This window comes from Aspergillus udagawae, assembly GCF_001078395.1.
Source record: "Aspergillus udagawae IFM 46973 DNA, scaffold_7, whole genome shotgun sequence".
Classification (NCBI taxonomy): Eukaryota; Fungi; Ascomycota; class Eurotiomycetes; order Eurotiales; family Aspergillaceae; genus Aspergillus; species Aspergillus udagawae.
The window spans coordinates 1,005,411-1,027,386 of record NW_025091270.1 but is presented as its reverse complement, the minus strand read 5'-3'; the positions used below and the strand labels follow the sequence as shown (position 1 = coordinate 1,027,386).

Genomic DNA, 21,976 nt, shown 5'->3' with positions numbered 1-21,976 from the left:
GGGGTTGAGTTTATCGACTATTATGGAGTCGCTAGTACTATGTACCAATAATATCAATACTAGTACCCAAATGTAGGTAGTACTTTGTTGATTTACCTTTACCCAAGGTAGTAAAATCATGAACCTAATATTGGAACACACCTGGCCTCCTCATCCCTGCTGAGTGACCTACCTGATCTTAGTTACCTGCATCACACTTATTCATTCTCCATGAACTCTGTTCCGCACCTTGCAATACTAGTTGACTAAAATAACTGTAGTTACAACAATCATTGCATCACTTATTTGACCCACAGATCCTCGACACTACCCAGCGACTAGTTCTCAGCGATATGGCATCTCTGAATCTCTCGTCGAACGGGCCATCAATTACCAAGAGTTATCGATCTGTAATCGATTGTTCCCTACCTACCGGCAGCGCTACATATGGACAATGGGCAGTATTCTCTGTCTCAACGCCTTTGGTCAATGCCTTCCAGAAGAATTCAGATAGCAAGGAAAGTGTCTTGAAGGTCCAGGATACCGGGGGTTAGTCACCTATTACTCGAGGCTCAACTCGAATGCTGATACCTAATCCCGCAGCTGGTGAGCTTGAGGATCTCATTGACGAGTTTTCGGAAGGAAAGATCCAGTTCGCTTTCGTCAAAGTCACTGATCCGAACACTGGTCTCCCGAAGAATGTCCTTATCGGATGGTGTGGGGAGGGCGTCCCAGAACGAACGAAAGGATACTTTACAAGCCACCTGTCAGCTGTCTCAAAGTTTTTACCCGTCAGTGTCCCCTTGTACAGGTTAGATGAACATAATTTTCTGATATTAGGCTACTCCAGAACTATCATGTCCAAATCACTGCACGCTCCGAGGGAGATTTGACACCCGAGGGAATAATACAGAAGGTCGGAGATGCTTCTGGTGCGAAATACACACCAGAACGAGCTTCGCCAGTCACTGCTGTGCCCAAAACGCCTTCAGTTGCAAGCAAACCAGCATTTACCCCCACCAGAACTGGTGCGGTAGACTCGAAGACCGCGTCAAATGTTTCCACTAGAGTGGTTCCAAGAATGAGCGGCGATGATAATGGCTGGGGTCCAGATGCGCCCCCGGTTACCAGGACAGAACTTGAAAAGGTTCAGTCCGCGTACAAGCCAACTAAGGTTGACATAGAGGCAATCAAATCTCAGAACCAGCCCAGAACATCCCATTATCATGAGCTGCCCGTTACAGAGAACAATGATGTTGTTAAGGGTGGCTATCAGCCGATAGGCAAAGTGGATATTTCTGCAATCAGGAAACAAGCGCGGGAAGCAGGAGAATTTAAAGAAGACCGACCCGAGCCTGTGAGAGGCGCATATGAGCCGGTTGGTAAAGTTGATATTGCTGCCATCCGTTCTAAGGCGCAGAAGCAACCTGAATCATCAGTTGGCCAGTCCGTTTCAAGCAACCCTGTTGAATCGCATAATGAAAGGATTAAATCTTTGGATTCTCCAAGACTAGCCGATCAGCCTGAGCGTTTGACGACTTTACCCAAGCCGAAGGTTGCGAACAAAATCGGGCTAAGTGCAACTTTTACAGGCACAAAGGCACCCTTGCCCGGTAGCTTCGTTTCGAGCCCAGTCCCTCCTGCCACACAAATTGGCATTGCAAGCAGAACGTTTGCAGACGAAGGAGGAAAGACTCCTGCGCAGCAGTGGGCTGAAAGAAAAGCCCGAGAACAAGGGCAAGGTCCTGCCCCTAGCCCACCAGCAGCAACCAGTGGTCAGGGCAGCAACAAGGGAGAATGGAAGAGTTCGTACAATGGCAAGACTTGGGCTCCCGTTCAGACTACGCCTACGGGGAACTCTGTGGACCGTGGTGTTTCCCAGCAAGGCCAGGAATTGACGACTGGGCTGGAAACGTCACTGCCTGGCCAGCCAGACTTTACCAGCCAGGATCAGAAATCACGTGGAGCAGGCATGAGTCCCTCTCCCGATGAAGAACCAGTCGGTATATCTGATTCCGAAAACGGATTACCTGCACCGTATAATTCCCATGGGATAAAACCGGAGGAACCTTTGGACATCGAAGCTCCTCAGCCTATACCTAGCCCTCCTCAACAGCCTCGTTCCCCTACTCCTCCAACGCCGCTTCCTGTACGTGAATCTTCTCCAATTCGCGTTGCCGTGCCGGTTGGCCGAGGAGAAGTTGCCGACGCTCACGATGAACAATACTCGCCACCTCCCGTCATGCCGACACAAAGCCTCCGACAGGCGGTACCGGATGATGAAGGGCTCGAGGATACTGCCATTGATATCGGTAGGGAAACATCAAAAGCTACAGTCGTTGACCGTCCTCAAGACGAGGCGCTCCAGGCTATTGTTCAGTATGATTATGAGAAGGCAGAGGACAATGAAATAGACTTGAAGGAGGGAGAGTACGTGTCTGGTATAGAAATGGTCGACAAGGACTGGTGGCTCGGTTCTAATGCGCGTGGCGAGCGGGGTCTCTTCCCTAGCAACTATGTTGAGCTCGTCAAAGAGAACAAGCTAGAACACCTTGCACCAGTTGTTGGAGCTGAAGAAGCCCAGCAAGTTTCTCCAATCGTTCCTGCCCAGAGCCCTGGGGGAAGGAAAGATATCGCACAGCCGGTTGCAGTGGCACTGTACGACTACGAGGCTGCGGAGGACAATGAGCTCAGCTTCCCGGAGGGTGTTCAAATAGTCAACATCGTAAGTGGAGCATCTTGCAGTCATTTTTACTTCTTCGTCTTTCTTTTTTTTTTTTTTTCCCTTTTTGGTTGTTTTTAGCCAGACATCCAAGTTTAACAACGGCATCGCTAACTCAACACCAGGAATTCCCGGATGATGATTGGTGGTTCGGCGAGTACAACGGCCAGAAGGGGCTCTTCCCTGCCAACTATGTACAACTCGAGGAGTAGGTTGTGATTGCTGTTTCTCTTTGCTGGGGCATGTTGGAGTCCCAGTCGGATGTTGATAAAGTGGTCCGGCAAGTCTGGCATGCGCGTCTGCTTGAAAACCATTACAGGGAAAACAACTCACAATTACACTTTCGAGTCCTGTGTCAGATGTTGGATTTTTAATCTTCTGTAAAAGCCGGTACTTTAGTCTTTTGTCCCAGGAATTTTTTCTCTCATTGATGTCTGAACTTCAGTAGAAGTCATTGTGTATCCTTCCCAATCCAGTTCAAGAGGTAAAATAGCTTACTACATCACTAAATCAATTAACTGGTGAAAATGGCGTTGTTTGATCGATGTGGCACCTGGCATTTTTGAGAACGGTTCATTCTGTTACTGTATTCTCTGTATGTATGGTCGCTACATCATGGCATGTGCAGGTGATCCATAAATTTACACATGAGGCTAGTCTTGGAAAAGATAAAGGTCTAGACAATTCTAGACATAAGTCTTGCCTATAGAGAGTGTATTTTTTGAAAACAAATCTAGATATTACTGAAAAGATTAAGGGAATTCAGTTGTTTGCGAATTATTAGAGACTTATACTGTACTTGAAGGACCATACTTAGATATACTATAAAGGAGTATTGGTGGATTTTCAATGAATCGTAGATATAGCCATATCACGTGATATACACTAGCTTTTTCTGTTGGTCAACTATACAAACCACTGCTTTAGTATTAAATACTACATATGTACCTCTTCTCATAGCTATTGTGTGTTCAATAGCACACTATCAAAATAGCAAATTGTATTGTTCATTTTCAATTAGTCTATTTGTCACTTTCAGACTCATTTACCCTTCAACACTACCTTCCTTATTGAACTTTACTCATCCCCCTACCCGGTCATTCTCTTAAAAGGTCCTACACCAGTCTCTGAAGCACTAAGTGCTACCTGGGGCTCGATTCTTCAGGGCAACATGGCATCCCTTAGTGAAGACTTGCTTATAACGGTGAATAAGCTGCAAGATCTTGTTTTCAACACAATTGGAAATGACTCGCTCGATTTACCGCAAATTGTGAGTTCCTATGGGAGGCATCACAACTGTGTGCCAACGTTACTCCATTACTTCTCTTTTGCTGATTCATCTTCTCGAAATTTCCCTTTCTCTCTAGGTCGTTGTAGGTTCCCAGTCTTCCGGAAAATCTTCTGTCCTGGAAAACATTGTTGGGAGGGATTTCCTACCGAGGGGTAGTGGTATCGTCACAAGACGGCCCTTGATTTTGCAGCTCATCAACATTCCCACTGAGCACAATGATAGGCCCGGTGACAATGATGTTCTTGCACCCCACACAGCTGCTAGTGTAGCTAATCAGCACGAATGGGCTGAATTTCATCACCTTCCGGGGCGCAAGTTCGAAGACTTTGCCTTGGTGAAGCAGGAGATTGAGGCCGAAACAGCTCGAATTGCTGGGAATAACAAAGGCATCAATAGGCAGCCAATCAATCTCAAGATTTTCTCACCTCATGTGCTCAATCTTACCATGGTCGATTTACCAGGGTTGACTAAGGTGCCTATCGGAGACCAACCATCCGACATTGAGAAGCAGACCCGAACGTTGATTCTTGAATACATAGCCAAGCCGAATAGCATTATACTCGCAGTCTCTCCGGCAAATGTCGACCTTGTGAACTCCGAAGCGCTGAAGCTTGCAAGACAAGTAGATCCAATGGGCCGGAGAACAATTGGTGTCCTGACGAAGTTGGATTTAATGGATCATGGAACCAATGCAATGGACATTCTTTCTGGTCGCGTTTACCCATTGAAACTCGGTTTCATCGGCGTCGTCAATCGATCTCAGCAAGATATACAGTCAGGGAAGTCGCTATCTGAGGCCTTGCAGGCTGAAGTTGAGTTCTTCAGGCATCACCCTGCTTATCGAAACATGGCGAATAGATGCGGAACTCAGTTTCTTGCAAAAACCTTGAACACGACGCTGATGGCTCATATACGAGATCGTTTGCCAGATATCAAAGCCCGCCTCAACACCCTCATGGGCCAAACGCAACAAGAGCTTGCCAGCTATGGCAACAAACAATTCAGTGGGGAAGAACATCGTGGATCGTTGATACTGCAGCTGATGACACGTTTTGCCTCCTCCTTTATTTCTTCGATCGACGGTACCTCCTCTGAGATTTCTACTAAGGAGCTGTGCGGAGGTGCCAGGATATACTATATATTCAACTCTGTGTTCGGCAACTCGCTTGAAACCATTGATCCCACGCATAATTTGACCGTGTCCGATATAAGAACGGCGATCAGAAACTCGACCGGCCCTCGACCAAGTCTTTTTGTTCCAGAACTTGCCTTTGACCTGCTTGTGAAGCCTCAGATTAAAATGCTTGAAGCTCCTAGTCAGCGTTGTGTTGAACTCGTCTACGAGGAGCTCATCAAAATTTGTCATACCTGTGGCTCCCAAGAACTCTTGCGCTTCCCTCGACTGCAAGCAAAACTTATTGAAGTAGTGTCCGATCTTCTTCGCGAGCGTTTGGGACCATGCTCTGCTTACGTTGAATCTCTAATCTCCATTCAAAGGGCGTACATCAACACGAATCACCCAAACTTTCTTGGAGCAGCAGCAGCAATGTCGTCTGTCATACAGAATAAACAGGAACAGGAGAGAAAGATGATGTTAGCGGACGATAGAAAAAAGCGAGAGAGAAGACGTCAAAAAGAGCTGGGCAGTGTCAATGGCGCCGTCCCAATCTCGCCTGAAGAGGAAGAGGACCACTCCGCTGAGTTGAGAACACAGAACCTCAGTAATCGCGGTCAAACTTCGAAGAATTCCAGGAGTATGTCTCCTCACGTTAACAAGGGCCAAGATAGTGCCATTACCGCGACCTTGAACGGTGTCAACAGTAACCCAAATGCCATGTTTGGTGCTACGAATACTACACGCGACTCGTTCTTGAACTACTTTTTTGGTAAGGACGGGATGCAGAGCTCGACACCGCTGCCTCAGCCCTTGATCCAACAGAGACAACCCAACCATCTCAGCGAGCCCAGCATTAGCCAGAGTATTAGACGACCAGATTTACGCTCGCCAATGTCGTTACCCGATGACTATGCAGGATCTTCTGATTATGGTGGGGAGTTGTCTCAGCATGTATGTCGATATCCATTCTTTTAACTCATTTGAAACGGAAGCTTACTTGACTTATGGTAGGCGGACAATGCTGAGCCGACTCTCTCTGACCGCGAGCTCATGGAAACGGAGCTGATTCGTCGACTGATTTCCTCGTATTTCAATATTGTTCGGGAAACCATCGCCGACCAAGTTCCGAAAGCTATTATGCACCTTCTTGTCAACCATAGTAAAGATGTTGTGCAAAATAGACTTGTGAGTGAGCTTTATAAAGAGGATCTGTTCTCAGAGCTCCTTTATGAGGATGATGGCATCAAGGCGGAGAGAGAAAAGTGTGAAAGGCTGTTAGAAACGTACAAAGAAGCGGCGAGAATTGTAGGTGAAGTGCTGTGACCTCCATGATGCAAAGCTTTGTTAGAGAGCCTTCAACCCACAAAGCAAGTTTCAGATGTTCCCCGGCAGATCAGTGATGGATGTCATTGATGTTGTATCATGCAATTGTACATATAGTGTTTGTTTTCCGTCTTTCAATTGAGTGAGTGCCCCTGTGCGGTGCATGCTTGACTATTGGCTATACTTTGTACCAAGACGTTTAACATGTCTTCTTTCAGGCTTTTTCTTTCAATAACATTCAACTTGAGTCAGTATTTATACACAAGCTAGACTTGTCCGTGGTTATCAACATATATCTATACATCCAGAACGCAAAGTCTGTCTGCGGCTCGCGGGCATTCCGGTCTAGTATGTTACTTGACTGGCGCACCCTGCTCTAAGCTATCAGTCTTAATCCTTCTTAATACTCGGTTTTCTTAGCCGGGCACCCTCCAAACCATAGAGACCACCACCTGCGAAGACACAGACAGCCCCAATAACAACACCCGGCGAAAGTTGATTTCCAAATAGGTAGATGGATAACAGGAGCGAAACAAGTTTGCGAACGTTCAAAACCACCGTTACTGTCAATGAAGACGTCTGGGCGGAGAGGAGATGAACTCCACGAATGCATAGATATTGGGTCAGCGCATTCACAACAAGATAAGCCACCTGCATGGGAACATGCGCGATGAAAGATGGAAATAAGTGGGATCCCAGTATCCCTAAATCCAAATAAGGCCCGCATACGGCAATTGAAGTGGTGGAAGGGCCTGAAGGAAGCTCGGCAACTTTTCCGACACTGATGGATGTCGCCGGAAGCCGACATCGCAAGGGAGGGGAGGAAAGCATGACGCGCCATTGATCCAGGAGCCGCGGATAGGTTGGGAGGAAAAGTGGGAGCGAGAGTACATGAGAATAGAAAAGCGCTTCCTTCCAGTGGCTTCGGCCATAAGTCTCATAGAGTCGGTCTGCATATATCCCCTGAAAGGCTGAAAGAACCATTGCAGAAGCAAGAATTGCGAAGCCAGTAGCGGTAGCCGATATACCAAGGTCTGCTCGACCATGCCCGATGTCTAACGGTACGCCTTTAGCTTGAGCATCTGCCAATGCTGCTGTAACAACACCAAGAGTGAGCACTGCTACTGCCAAAATCTGACCATAAGAATACTTCTTTCCATTGAGCAAGTATCCGACGATAAGGGAAGCAACAGGGCCCCCTGATCTCAAGATTATGTGTAGGGGAACCGATATGCTATATGCGAAAGCCCAATTGTTCAAAAGATTGACTGTCACAAAGAAGGCCGTGTATACCAACCACGACCTTAATGGGATGACACGTGGAGTGAGGAAGAGTGACCGAGCCCCACATGATAGGGAGACAAAATTTGGTAACGTAAATCCAGCAGTCACAATAAATTGCGCGAAGGTGATCAGGGGACCTTCCAGCGGCGGTCAGAGAGGGTCAGACAGGGTATATCTTTCGGGGCAATAATAGTCAGTCAATTACCTGAACTTGGTTGATCTCTAGGTAGTTTTAAACATCAGTATGTTACCATCGAGCTACCCGGGCTTCTGAACTCACTTGACAATGGCTTCTAAGGCGAACACCTAGAACAACGGAGTTAATCATAGCAAGATCCATCATACTCGGTGTACCTACATTTGCGCAACACCCACCAAATATCAATGACACCATCAGGACCATGCTAATCCACTTAGGAGAGGTTGCATAAGCCGCTGCCGTAGCTATGCTTCCTAGAGCATCAGAATCTAGTACATCCTCGTGCTTTTCTTTCGCATCAGGCTTATTTGGATCACCGTCATGGCTGCTGTGATTGATCATTTGCTCTATTGTACCTAGGGCTGGCGTGTTTTTGATCTAGGAAGGTCGTGCTCTCTTCGGAAGTAAAAGACGGAGAGGATGTACAGATGAGTCGAAAGAATAACTGGGATTGAGCAACAGATTCTAGTCACATATGGAAGGATTGAATCAACTTCAGTCGCTAAATGTACAATTCATTGCTGCTTAGTCAAGAGAGGAAGAGCTAACTAGTTAAGTTAGTTGAACTACCTAAACTAACCTAAACTAACCCAGAAATTGATGGCATAAGGTTAGATAGCGGGCGAATTGATTTTCAGGCAACCGAGGAAGACTATTCCTGATCTGTCTATTTACTAACACGTGACTCAAGCATCGACTGATATCACACGAGTTGCTTTGTATATTATGAGATCAGCCTTTTTAGGGCAGGGTATGAATTTCTAAAACCAACCTGACTCGCAAGCTGGAGGAATGCATTCAAAATGGAAAGACCACTCAGCCTTCCAGCCTCTTCCGTGCCAGCGGTCGGGGTAGACAGCTGTGAAAGGTTATATTAACATGCTTTAAAAGTCAAACCAGTGCAATCTGAGAAGTAATATCAGAGAGAGAATGTGAAAGCCAGGAAAAAGCCTATCACGGTAAGTGCCGGCATGATCAAACATCCTCGATGTCATCGTCGCTCAAGACAAATTTATCCTCCCTATCTGAGACCGCAGGCGGAAGGTTGTGTTGGCGGTAAATGCGGCCATTAGCAGGCATTGTAGGCTGGCTGACAGAGGAGGCCCGATAAGTGGTCATGGGCTCATGGTCGAAGGTGTCATCGATGCCTTGGCGGTCATATTGTGTTCTTCGCTTGGTAAATGATGTGATCTCATCAACTTCACGTGAAACGGTTTCTTTGCTAATTCTAGCCATATATGGCAATTGGTATAGCAAAAGGTCATTGCGGGATGCCATAGTGGCAATTATAGCTTGCCTACCAGCCTGAGAGTAATGGTCTGCCAAGGACTTGGTGCTTTGTCTGCTGAGTCCGTTGAGTGAGTGTAATAATGTCGTTTTCCACAAATTTGTGAGTTCTTCAACTTGATCCTTCTCTTTTAATCGCCGCAGCTCAGCGGGGAAAAAAATTCTATGCCCATCTTGTGCATTCCCTTTCTGGTTCGTTGACGTTATTCGCCTTTTTACCGGGGATGGGAGGGAAAATAGTAAACCACGTGTAGCAACTTGATAACTGAGCTCATCCTGTCGCAACATGCCAAGACCAAGGGTGGCCTTGTACCTTCCACCTGAAGAACTGCCTGGAGTTGTCATATTGTTAGCACTTAAAACATCACTATCTGACAATGCCTCTATGCATCCATTTATGCAGTCGACAAAAACAGGGCCATCGCACGATGGTATGTAATTCTCATAGAGGGCGCTGATGAAAGTTTGTGTATCTGTTCCCGACTGCTCTAGAAGCTCGTTCACAGGAACCAGTGAGACTGTAGGTCGATCGCAATGACATAAATGATCTGGTGGTCTGGGTGGCCGAGGTTTGTCAGTTGTAGAACTTAGACTCTCACGCTTATTGTAGACGATTTTTCCGACTGCATGGAATAAACCAAGGCTGCTCTCCCTGTACGTTATTGTTTGCAGTGCTTCTTTCTCAACCGGCGCCAGAGATATGTTACCTCGGCCTGTTCTCGTGGCATTGGAGAAAGGATACTTCTCAAACCGTTCACACTGAAGACAGAGAAACTCCAGCGAAGAGATCGCGCTCCGAATGTCGCCTATCTCTGATAGACTCTTCAAAATTGCAGGCCCAGGTCTTTTAGTCGATCTATATCGGCGGCTATGCTTCTCGAGAACCAGGTCCAGAGCCTTGAACATGAATGTGGGAGCAATGGCATTAAAATCAACAATCGTTGTGCCTGGATGGCTTAGAATGGCTGGCCCCAGCAACCTGTGAGCTGTTAAGTTGTCCGAATAGGATGCCCCGGTATTCAACATGGTCTCGGAAACGATAATAACAACAGGTGAGCTCCCGTGTTTCTCGATATCGTTCCGGGTATTGCTGCTAGGTTCGGATGACACTGAGAGATACCGCTGCAGAGAAAGTCGGAAAGCGGCTAAACTGGGGGAATCCCCATCAAAGACAGTTGGGAACTCCTCAATGAGAATAATACGTGGCCTCATAGGATCACTGCTGTTCCTCTTGCTTGCTGATAAACCGGTCGCGCCATAAAGCTCTAGCCCACGTAATCTATTACTCCTTGTCAAGAATTCTTCGAATTGGGCTGCTGTGGATGTGAATCCTTTCGCCGCAAACTCAGATCCCGACGGATTCTTCCATTCGAGAACATCGAAACCTAGCTTGTCCGACAATAGCGATAATGTAGTCGTTTTGCCACTTCCTGCGGGGCCTCTGAGAACAAGTAATTTCTGATTTGTCCTCGAAGTTAATTTTTGAGTTGAGGAACTCGTCACTCATTTGTGATTCTGTATGCATACCTTCTCGTACGCGCGAAGGGCGTCTGATAACCAACTCTGTACATCGGCAATCTTTTTCTTGTGGACCGCGAGCTCATTCAGATTTATAGGGGAATATTTCTGTGCCCATGGCAATTTCTCGGTGTCACTGTCGTAATTGGTCGCTAATGAGTATGAACCATGATGCTTGCTCTCCGACGCGGATGGAACGACAAAGCGCCTGCGATTGCTTGCGAAGCTCCGCGAACTAAAAGCGTGAGCTGTTGCTTGAGCCTGATTGACACGCTCTCCAGCAGCCAAAGGCGCCTCCATCCGCCGTTCGGGTGTTACTTTTCGCTCTGCAATGTAGTGTGAGAAAAGCTCATCGTAAGAGTCGTAACCGTCCTCGATCGTGTCGTCGCTCATGTCTATCTTGTCTGTACTTGGCTGAGTCCAACGGAACGATTCAGCCTTGTGTGTATCCCATCTTTGTGTTTCACTAGCGGCCGGAAAGTAGTTGTGAAGCGATCTAGTCTTCGATATCTTGCTTGGGGAAGGTTTCGAACATTTCGTCCTCTGACAGACCGGTTCGGAGGGTAGTGCGGCAGTGCTGGCAGAGGTTTGCTGCGAATGAACATCTGTGTCTGGCGGAGAATTTCGTTGGAGAAGAACCTCGCAATCGGGACTCGATGAAGTCAAACGACTCGGTTCATTACCCTTGCGCTTGTCAGGCAGGTGTATACTTTCAAAAGCAGAATCATCAGGATTCGAAGAACCAACCTGATCTTCCAATGGACGGACAATTGATACCCGCTGCCGTTTCGCTGCGTGGATGGCCATGACGACGATCAGCAACAAGAGTGTGAACAGTTACCTGCTTCTATGGAGCACGGGCCGAGGCATGGAAAACATTCAATTTTAATAGGCATGTCGTAGATATAGGTAGGTAAGATAGACCCAGGGGATCTTGGCGTCCGATAAGTCTAGATGGACAGTTTGTCACCCAGTACGCTGGATTTTATTCGGTATGCAATGTGAGAGAATCCTTTGTCTCTGATAAGGTACAAGATCAATGGAAATACGCTAGTAACTCACAATGGCTACCCCCGACCCCACAGTGTCTACAATAACGGATGCATTATTGACATGCCAATGATGCCATACTACTAGGTAGGTATTTTCTCATTTTCTGACCAATCAATCACCGTATTTTCTATATCATGAAATATAAGTCAGATCTGCTCAGCGAAAAATAAGTGTGGATATCCTGTGTGGATATCCTATATGTAGTAGGTACCCTAGACAAGTAAGTCAACCTTAAATGATAGTTCTACTGCTCAAAATATACTTCTAGTGCTTGAATTTGACTTCCTTTCTCATTTAGAACTACTGAAGTCTATAGCATACTATGGAACTGTCTTTAACTAATTTTGCCTGATTGCTTAGATGTAGAGAAGTATAGTTAGTTAGCCAGTACATGTTATGAAGACTTCTAGAGACAAGGGCACATAGAGAGGGCAATATCTGAATTTTTCATTGGTACCATTTTCCTTCCAAGTAGAAACTAGTACATACCAATTTTCTATTATCTCTCTGTAACCCAAGAAGTCAACCTTAGATGCGCCAGTAGCTTAATATATCCCCCAAAATTTAAATCGCGACTACATTGAGTACACTGGGGACACAGCTACACAAATTCTCGGGCTTGGCTCTAACCCTCATCATTCCCGCTTTAGATCCTTCTTAGCTGAAGCTTTGTTGGTTCCTTAACATCCCTTGATTAACTGGGTTTCAGTACCTAGAATCAGCAGAGGGGCTGTGCAGCATGTAGCCGTCACCTATAATAGTCTAAGGTACTTTTTGAAAGGGCAGCTATGTACGAGAAGTGAGACTCCCGGCGTATGTATCAAGCACGATATATAATATCAAAGTTGATAGTTCCAGTGACCCTAGCATACGTCATTCCTAGCATATATCAACTATTCTCCGTGATTCGCTATTATCAATTACTTAGGGCGATAACTAAATATGCCAGTCTTGCCCAGGCTTGTCCACTGCGTAACGGGGAAGAGTTTTCTATGGGATGCAAAGTCTCTCGTCATAAATCTTCAAAGACTTGAGGAAACCCCACCCGATGTCACAATAGTATGCTTGGAAATTCGTGGCGAGGAAGATTTCAATGCATACAACTCTGTGCATGTCCGCCAGTAAAATGAAAGATATATATTATGCTTTCCAAGTCCAGCAACGACTTCCGAATCGGCCACTAGACGAGCGCTTTGGAAAGGAGATTGCGAAAAAATCAAAAATTGATCCAAAGTTCGTTGGCTCGGTCGCCCTACATTGTCAACCATCAACGGGGCGCTAGGAGATATGTATAAGAGTTGTGGTATGTTTTCTGTTTGCCTCTTCTCTTCTTTTCTCTTCTGTGAAGCGCTTAAGAAGCACCGAAAAGATCGTAATAATAGTCATCGTCCAGGCCGTCTCGGGAAGGAGCCTTCGGAATTTCCCCAGGAAAAGTCGCATCTTCAAAGCGCACATTGAATAGACGGATCTTCAGCCCGTAGTCGCTGACAACATTGATCAATTTATTAGTGTCTGCTGTTATAGGCCGCTGATTCAGCAACATAAGCAACCCGTCGAGCCACTCAGATGCTATGCTCGGGGATTGAGGCCGGAGAGTCAACAAAACACCCTCCTTTGACTTGCTGATAGAACGAGCATGGCTATGACCCTTCGATGGGCCCCTTGTGACAGATGAGGGACATTCAATATACCCATGGATCGTGATTTTAGTTGAAGATACAGAAAGAGGTGCGATTTTCAAGGTAGACGAGGATGAAGCGTCAGCTGATGCTGAGATGTTGGATGCCACAGACGAAACAGCCGATAAATCAACTGGTTGACAAGATAGTCAACAGACAGGTACGGTTAAAGTGAATGGACAGAGGGGATCCGAACCTTTTCCTGGGAGAGAATCAAGGTCTATTCTGCCATTTCCTAGCGTCTCAAAATCCCCGTAATGCAGAAATTTCCGGTTATGCGACAATCGCACATATCGGTAAGAGACATTCTCGACAGAAGAGGTGTCTGTATGAGGGGTGGCCTCAATAGGAAACCAACAGCCCTGCAGAAGGCAACGGATCCTTTGTTCCTTGACGAATTGGAGAGCCTCGTGATGGAGTTCTTCCCGGACCTGTTGCAGATGTTGCCTCCAAACGTCTTCATACGTGAGCTCTAAGAGTTCCATCTGTAGATCTCGAAGCCGGCGGTATTCGAAATTGATTATCTCATCTTCAACGTCTTGCACTTCCTTTGTTCGAGTTGCCCCACCAACAACCGACTCAACAAGAATTCGAACCAGCTCAGCAATTTTTGCAAAATCATCGACGTCTGCATTGGTGGTCTTCCATAACCGGACGAAAGCTTGCAATGCCGCGACGTGCAAGCGTGTCCAGTGCAGCAGTAGAGGCTTGAACAACCGGTCAAGGTTGGCGCGAGACTCTAGGACCAGATAATTCTTTGAATCCTCTATCTCGGATTTCTCTATCTCAAAGTGCTCGTATAAGATTGAAGTTACCGCCAAGGAAGCGCGGGCAATCGGACACCGTTTCTGGCCTGGTTTTGCTGACTGCTCCAACAACATTTTTCGGAACTCGTTTCGATGATTTCTGACGTAATCTGCAAGATCCATCATTCCCAGGAATCCCATCTCTTCGAACTGAGCTATTGGGTTTTCTGATTCGAATCCAAGCCGCCTCCACTTTTCCGAGTGGTGCTTTCTAGAACGCCGCAACTCAGCGTCACTATCAACCTTTTCGTCAATGCTCTTCTCCTGGTCACTAGCAAGGTGTATTCCTTTCAATGCTCTCCTATGCTCAGGTTTCTCTAGATCCAGGGGAATATCTCGCCACCTCCTAAGCAGAACCTTTGTGAGAGATTGGAACTCTATCAAAGGATGAGCGTGGTCTTGCAACGTTGTACCTTGCATGAGAGCGTAAACTGCTCGAATCACCCCTAGATCTTGAAGTTTTTGTATGAACCCGGGCCATTCTAGCTCGGAGCCGTTTGCGATGGAGTCACGCATAAGCGAGTTGATGAGTTGAAGCGCATTCGCACATAGTGCATGGTCCGCGGACGAGAGTCTATTGACAAGCATCTCGAGGAATTGTGGATAGATTGCAAGTGCGGGTTTCAGGGCGCGAAACCCAAAAGCATCAGTCTGTGGTGGACGACCCCCCGTGTACGGATGGGATACAATGGATACTAAGATAGACATTGCGCCGCGCAAAATGTTGACCAAGGGCTGCGTCACAATCAGCTGGACAATCTAGAGGTAGGGGCCAAAACACTTTGTTAGCATTGATGCAAGCTATGAGACTTTGCTATCCTTTATATGGCGGCGTATTTCAAGGACCTACTCTTTCCACCAACTCTTGGTCAACTAAGTCCCATCCTTTATCTACTTCCAACAGCCTTGCGAAGCTTGTCAAACTGTAAGCCAGCGTATTTCCAGTTGCATTTAATGTCAATTCGCGCAGTTTGGTCAGGCCCCCTTCAGCAATGAAAATATCGGCGAACGAAGGGTCTCCGATGCTGCCTTGAAGCTTAAAAACTGCCATCTTGCGCACCGCATCCTCTTCACTCCCCAATCGCTCGACTATGTCATGAATATTGCCCTCCATTTCAAAGGAGTTGCTCCGTGTGTGACCGACCGTCGTAGTATGCCATCAGAGATCCAAAAATCCAAGAATGCAAACAAGTAGCAGTCACCATCCACAAATTTGGAATTTAAACAAAAAGAAAAGAAAAAAAGAAAGAAAGAATCACGGAAATGTGATTGATCTGCAGCAGCTTCCTGGTCCTCTGGCTTATGGCCAGGTGATGCCTCCATACGGAGTACGAATAATCCGTACTTAGGAAGTGAATTCAGGGGCGTCACCTGACTTAGAATGTCCCTGAAGTTGATTCAAGATAGTAAAAATAACTTATTCTATATAACACACTATCAAGCCATATCTGCTTCTAGGAAAGTACCAAGAAATATGGGCCATATAGCAAATTGAAGTGCACAAAGTAAAGCGAGCAATCAAGGTACAACATTTATGTGAGCGTCTCATCCCTAACGCTACACCTTGAGCTTCGAGCTTCGGGTCAGGCACAGATATTGAGAAGCCAGCAAGCTGCCTCTAGCGACCAAACCTCATCTGAGCCCCGGCGTAGTGCCATAAACCCCTTAGAAAACCCTGATATTCGACAGCTTCGCCATAACTAGTAACGCCGCTGCTTTTACCACCGGTGCAAAACATTTCAGTCAGTCGAATATGCCAGGGAGGATATCCATCCAGTTTCAGAAAGGGCGCGAACACTAATAGTAAATCTGGTTCTGGCTTCACTGCAATAGCGGTGCGAACAACAGTCGTTCGTCTGTCACCAATGCTGGATGTGGCTGGCTGCAATGGCTGCGTTGTAATTTCGCTAATCTCTGCATCCACCAATCCCATGGTGATATCCCCTGGCGACAGTTTACCATTCTGTGACATCTCTGCTAGCGTTTGAGTCAGATCAACTATAGTTTCTCTCCCATCGCTAGCGGATAATAGAAGCAGGGTAAGAGAGTCAGTATTGACTCTACGGGCCGTATCATGATCAAGAGATGGCTCATATACAGAATGATGAGGAGCGAAAAGTCGCAGGGTTGGCTGCTGAGGGAGTGAACCGTAATATGAAGCGAATTTACTCGCAACCACCTGATGCAGCATTGGGATGCATGATTTCAGGACCCCTATAGAGGACGGTCAGCTACTCGTCTACCTCAGAGCGCTCGAGGAAACCGAAATGTCGAGCGCGAAGTGTCTTTACATACCGCTCTTCTCATAGACACTCAGCATGGGTATACCAGAGCTAACACTCCAAGCAGCCAGTTCTGCCACTTCGTCCATCAGAATCGCAAGCGCATCATCTTCCTTACGCAATGATAAGACAACGGTCAGATGTTCAGGTAAACGTCTTAGGCCCTTGACATCTTTTCGTATCAATTCCGGTGTGCGGTGATGATAATAGACGATCGCAAGAACCCGATCCACAAGGGCATGGTAGCTCTGAATCAGACGCAGGATAATCCCATAGACAATATGAATGAAGGTGTAAGTGAGTTGATGCAGTTGAGACTTCAAGAATGTTCGAATAGGAGCTTTTCGGGGGCCTTTCTTCTGTCGCTGCAGTGGTCGACGTGCAAGATCTGAGGGATCCGGCAGATATGGCTTCAGGATATTTTCGCGATCGGCAGCAGTGAGTGTAGTCGCTTGGGTGCGAACAGTGTCCCTCAGTAATTCTCTATCGCGTGCTAAGACCATGGTTGTTCGGGGAGTGCATCTGTTCTGCAGGAGCAATGAGTCAAGAAAAGAGCCTTGATCTCTCGAATTGCTCGGGGGTGAAATTGGGGGGAAATCACTTCCTGCTGCGAGGTTGAGCAAGCAAATATTGAATCAGTGACCCACGTTTTTGCAGTGGCGCATCGAGCCGATCTTATTGTACAGAGTAGATAGGTTGTAGATACATATCCAACAGGCAGCAGGAGTGACAGACAGCGCCACAGTAATGAGGCCGTCGAAGAATATATTTTGGAAGGTGGCGCAGCACATAAATAGTACATGTGTAAACTCCACACCTTCCATCATACCTACTTTGTAATTAATGCATGCAGCCTTCGTACTACCGTACAGAGTATCTACCTACTGGGCACTTTCCAACTTGAGTCCCTCAGTCACAGATCGGCAGCAGTTAATCAGGAGGTAAGGTACCTACATACTACTAGTACTTAGGTGGTTGATTCCAGCTTAAAAACGATAATAGGTACCTAATAATCAGGTCAAGCATACCCCGTACAGTACGATAACTATTGAAGCCCCTTGAAATGAAAGGTTGCGCCCGGCCTCATTTGATCTACATTGTAATATGCATGTATTTTTAAGAATGCCTGTGTCCTTTGACGAACTATACACAGTATTGCAGATTAGAAAATAGGAGTTAACTACTACCTATGTAGCTGCAAGTAGCCCGGATGCTATTGTGTCCAATGTATATAAAGGTGACGTGGTGTTCTCAGGGATGAACAAAAAGGGTGTAAGGTAGGTAGAAGAAAATGCCATGTTCTTTCCGAGTTTACCTTGGTCGACCTTGGAGTTCTCTTTCACAACCATAACTAGCATATATTTCAATGCTACCACCAATTGATCTGATGGTCAATTGCAACCCGTTATCTGCGGCCCAGCTGTCTCTGTTGACGAGGATCATCCCATGCCGCAAAGATGTCGGACAGTGTGTCCACAACGCCCCAGTCAAACCCCGCGTCCCGATCTATCTTTCCCAAGGGCCCCAATTTTACTCTTTCTGACTTCTCAGGCCGCGATTACATCGTCAAAGAGTTTGTCGAGGCGCTTTCTGATAGTACTACGTCAAATCGACGTTCTACGCTTGGACCTGGTCCCGGCAACCAGCTTTTTGATCCCAAACCACTGATTCGAGCGTTCGAGCATGCTCAACGACGACTTGGTGAACTTTCTGGTGATCTTGAAATCAAAGAGAACGAGCTATCGGCTGCAGCTCGGAGAGCCGAGGCGCAGCATGCGCAAAATCTCGGCACTTTGGGTCGAAAGCTGAAGCAGACCATCGATTCCTTCCAGCAATTGGATACGTCTCTAAATGGAGCAGGACTATCGGGAGGTGAACTCCCTGGGGCGACCGGGAATATGGCTGTTGAGACAGGAAGAAGGCTAGAGGAGTTAGACCGACAGAGACGCCGAGCGCTTGATGCTCATTTCCTGATTCAATGTTGGGATGGAGTAAGTAACAGAGGAGAGATAACACTCCTAGAGAACTTAAGGAAGTCGGGAACTGGTGAAGCCAAAGTCAGGTCAGCACATATTGCGCGACAGTTGCTCAGGATAAGTCAAAGACTCGATCCCGGCAGTTGGGATGAATTGAGAGCGAAGAAAGACGACCTGTACAGGAATGACGACGTTTCTGTTGACGAGGGCACAAGAGGAAACACCAATGGAGTTCATCGAAACACGAGAGAAATAATTGAAAAGTTCTCCGAGACTCTCGAGAAAGATCTTCTGAAACAGTTCGATGATTTCTACCGCAAGGCAAATTTCGAGGGCATGAGAGACTGCGCGACTGTGCTTCAGGACTTCAGCGGAGGCGCAAGTGTGACCGCCTTGTTTGTTAATCAGCACCAGTTCTTCATTGATCGAAGTCAGCTAGTGACAGAAGAAGTGGGCGGGGATTTGAACAGCTGGGAACAATTGGCGGATCCTGACGCTGAACCCCTGAAGGTCGAACCGAGCCTTCAATCGCTGGTTGATGAGGTTAAGGTGGTCGTGCAGGAAGAATCGGCCATCATCAAGCGAGCTTTCCCTTTCTATGAGCAGGTGCTGGGAAAATTCTTACAACGCGTCTTTCAGCAGTCCATCCAGCAGAGACTCGAAATGGTTCTGGAGAAAGCTAATGGCATCTCGTCTTTAGCCTTCCTCCGATCGCTACAAAGTTCTCGCAGCTACATTAGCGGCTTGGTCGATGATCTCAAGACTCATGGCTTGACTGAACATCCCGACCCTGTTTCGTCTCAAACAGCCTTGATTTTAGATCAGCAGCTGGAGGATTTGTTCGTGCCATACTTTGTTGGATCATCATACATCGAAAGGGAGAAAAAATCACTCGAAGAGTTGTACACGTCATTGTTGTTCAGGTTTACTACTTTTCATGCTCGGAGGAAACGAGCAGCGACGACGTTTATGGCATCGATTTCCAAGTCTGGAACTGAGCTCCTTTCTTCTGCTCGGGACGCTTACGTCAATCGCCTCGAGTCCTCGGAATTCACGCCCACTCAAAAGAAGATGCTCCTTCAGTTGGCCGGATTGAGAGATCAAAGCGACTCCTTGAAGCCCACTGAGATCAAGCTGATGGAGAAGGATGGTCTTCCTAATATTACCTATGCCAAGAGGATGTTGAAGTGGCTGGCTGAAGCAGTTGGACGGGGCTTGGAACTGGGCGCCACCAGCGAGACACCAAAGGATGTGTTTACTTTGTTGAGTCTGCTGTTGTCTTCGATGGGCGAGAGCTATGTCGAGGTGTCTCTTGACGCTGTCTTGGAGTCCGCAACGTCTCAGGAGTCTGCAAAGGCAGAGCCTGATTTTGGCTATCTTACTGTGGTCAAAAGCATTATCAGCATCACCAACTTGATGGTCATGTGTATACAAACGTTGCTAATTCCTCTTGCATCTCCCAGTATAACAATTCGCCGGGAAATGGAGAGGAAGACGAATACAGCGACTTTACGCATAGAAGATAAAATAAACGCGATTGAGCAGAAGGTCATTGACACGGCCTTAATGTGGGTTAGCAGGTTACTTTCAGGACAGAAGAAGAATGATTTCCGGCCCAAAGAAGGAGACAATGCAGCTTGGTTGGAAATGTTACAAACACCAGTAAGTCACTAAGATGCTGAAAGGTGAATCTTTCATCCGGGAATTAAATTAACTTTGTCCTAGACGTGTGCGTCAATATGTGCTTTCTTAACCCGTCTGCATGACACTATTGCAGCAACGCTGTCCTCCAGTGGGTCCAACTTCCGTCATTTACTCACAGAGATTGCGCTTGGGACTCGGAGTCATCTCCTCGAACATTTTAAGCGATATGCCGTCAACGGGGCCGGAGGCCTTATGGTCACTAAGGACATGACACAGTATGCAGATCTGCTCAAGACTTGGGACATCGATGAACACATCAAAGGACCAGGTGGTTCCCTGGACGTCCTGCTAGAAGTTGGCAGTCTATTCGTCATTGGGCCAGAAGCTTTGCGGGAGAGAATTCGTGGAGGGGCCAGCTCTAATGCAAGCAGACGGCCAGGGACTAATCGTACTGAGACGGAACGGGAACAGGAGCTAGTAGGGACTGGCCAAGTCGAGCCAGGCCTTAGCGTACAGGAGATCAGAGCTTATGTGTCTCGAAGGGAGGATTCCAGCACTACAGCAATGCAACATGTGCTCAACCTCCTGTGATTCCACAGACTGTTCGCATTCTAGCGGCAGGTAAAGGGCCTCCTTTTCATTGCTCGGAAAATCCATTGATCGAAATAAGACCTTCCATCACTTATTGTTCATTCTGATGATTCGTCATTTTCCGCTTGGCAAATATTTGGGCTTTAATCCCTATTTTGGTCTGTCTTCTTGCCTTAGTACGTTCATAGTTGGATGACCAAGAGAACAGGACAACTCTGGAAATCTCGACGGTTCCCAGGATCGAAAAGGATGTAGTTCAACAAAACACAAATCGTATCATATCTTCCTAAGCTGCAGTTTTCTTTACATCGTCAATTCGGTTTTAGTGAAGGTCTACAGAAGAATGTTTCCTGAAGGTGGAATTTCTAACTACAAGTGCAGCGCAGATATTAGATGATTAATTTCCTACTGTCATTGAATTATGTCCTTGCCAGTGGCTTTGATTCATCATTATTAATTCAGACTATGATGGTATGTTATGGCTGAAAATTGTGGCATGGCTGTGCTTGCGGACGAGCTACCTTCAGCTTCATTAACGCCGGCCGACAGTACGTTTTGTTGCCATCAAATATGATCATAGCTTCTGAGCCCATACCTTCCGTGAGACTGTACCATTTGGCTGGCGAATATTTAGTCATCTGCAGAGTATCTAGACCTTGTTCCGACACTAGCACGGTCTGAGACAGCCCTATATTGCACTGATATGGTAGTCGCATTTGAAACCCATGATCTTGGCGATGAAACAAACTATTGCCCAGGTCATGATTCAAATCCGGACATTTGAGAGCAGGATACATACTGATACCATCCAGACATCATAGGCAACTGTACTCTCAACTATTTATCCTTGATTGAAGGTAGCAAACTCAATCTTATCTTACGATTAATTCTATCCTTACAATTAAGATAGTATATTTTTTAAGAGCTCAAAGCAGACATCTGAACTCAAAGCGTGCAGATAAAGTTCAACACGTGACCGGCAGCTAAGAGACTCGCGAGCTTCAAGGTATCAGCACGCAAGCGCGGCTCTGCAGGTGTTGGTTAGAAGAAGGCTAATGCTTGACCACTCTTTTGCAATTCAAAATCTTGGATTGTTATAGCACAAATATTGCATGTCCAATTTCACTACTGTTGCGTTTGCTCTCACTCCGATTTACATAGGCCGCCTTGGAACCTTCCTGTCAGCTACTAGCTGTCATTCTCACTGACAAGCTTCGTCAGTAGT

At 46.6% G+C, this 21,976-nt stretch overlaps 6 protein-coding genes across 6 annotated transcripts; 3 read left to right on the top strand and 3 right to left on the bottom strand.

The window, feature by feature from the left end:
* Window positions 1-332: 332 nt before the first annotated feature.
* Aud_009039 (putative actin binding protein) lies at window positions 333-2,913 on the top strand (the record flags this gene model as incomplete). Its single annotated transcript, XM_043293902.1, has 4 exons — window positions 333-528; window positions 583-770; window positions 830-2,704; window positions 2,827-2,913. The coding sequence occupies 4 exons, from the start codon at window positions 333-335 to the stop codon at window positions 2,911-2,913; spliced, it is 2,346 nt and encodes a 781-aa protein (XP_043149837.1).
* A 959-nt stretch (window positions 2,914-3,872) lies between these two features.
* On the top strand, window positions 3,873-6,432 carry Aud_009038 (dynamin-related GTPase DNM1; the record flags this gene model as incomplete). Its single annotated transcript, XM_043293901.1, has 3 exons — window positions 3,873-3,971; window positions 4,069-6,060; window positions 6,121-6,432. The coding sequence occupies 3 exons, from the start codon at window positions 3,873-3,875 to the stop codon at window positions 6,430-6,432; spliced, it is 2,403 nt and encodes an 800-aa protein (XP_043149836.1).
* A 2,458-nt stretch (window positions 6,433-8,890) lies between these two features.
* On the bottom strand, window positions 8,891-11,527 carry Aud_009037 (putative cell cycle checkpoint protein Rad17; the record flags this gene model as incomplete). The annotated part of the gene is made up of 2 exons (XM_043293900.1): window positions 8,891-10,660; window positions 10,730-11,527. 2 exons carry the CDS (start codon window positions 11,525-11,527, stop codon window positions 8,891-8,893), a joined length of 2,568 nt encoding a protein of 855 aa, XP_043149835.1.
* Window positions 11,528-13,124: 1,597 nt separating this feature from the next.
* Aud_009036 (ELMO/CED-12 family protein) lies at window positions 13,125-15,372 on the bottom strand (the record flags this gene model as incomplete). Its single annotated transcript, XM_043293899.1, has 3 exons — window positions 13,125-13,585; window positions 13,649-15,017; window positions 15,109-15,372. 3 exons carry the CDS (start codon window positions 15,370-15,372, stop codon window positions 13,125-13,127), a joined length of 2,094 nt encoding a protein of 697 aa, XP_043149834.1.
* A 504-nt stretch (window positions 15,373-15,876) lies between these two features.
* On the bottom strand, window positions 15,877-17,043 carry Aud_009035 (ditrans,polycis-polyprenyl diphosphate synthase; the record flags this gene model as incomplete). Its single annotated transcript, XM_043293898.1, has 2 exons — window positions 15,877-16,472; window positions 16,554-17,043. The coding sequence occupies 2 exons, from the start codon at window positions 17,041-17,043 to the stop codon at window positions 15,877-15,879; spliced, it is 1,086 nt and encodes a 361-aa protein (XP_043149833.1).
* Window positions 17,044-17,997: 954 nt separating this feature from the next.
* On the top strand, window positions 17,998-20,751 carry Aud_009034 (exocyst subunit SEC10; the record flags this gene model as incomplete). The annotated part of the gene is made up of 2 exons (XM_043293897.1): window positions 17,998-20,178; window positions 20,242-20,751. The coding sequence occupies 2 exons, from the start codon at window positions 17,998-18,000 to the stop codon at window positions 20,749-20,751; spliced, it is 2,691 nt and encodes an 896-aa protein (XP_043149832.1).
* Window positions 20,752-21,976: the final 1,225 nt, after the last annotated feature.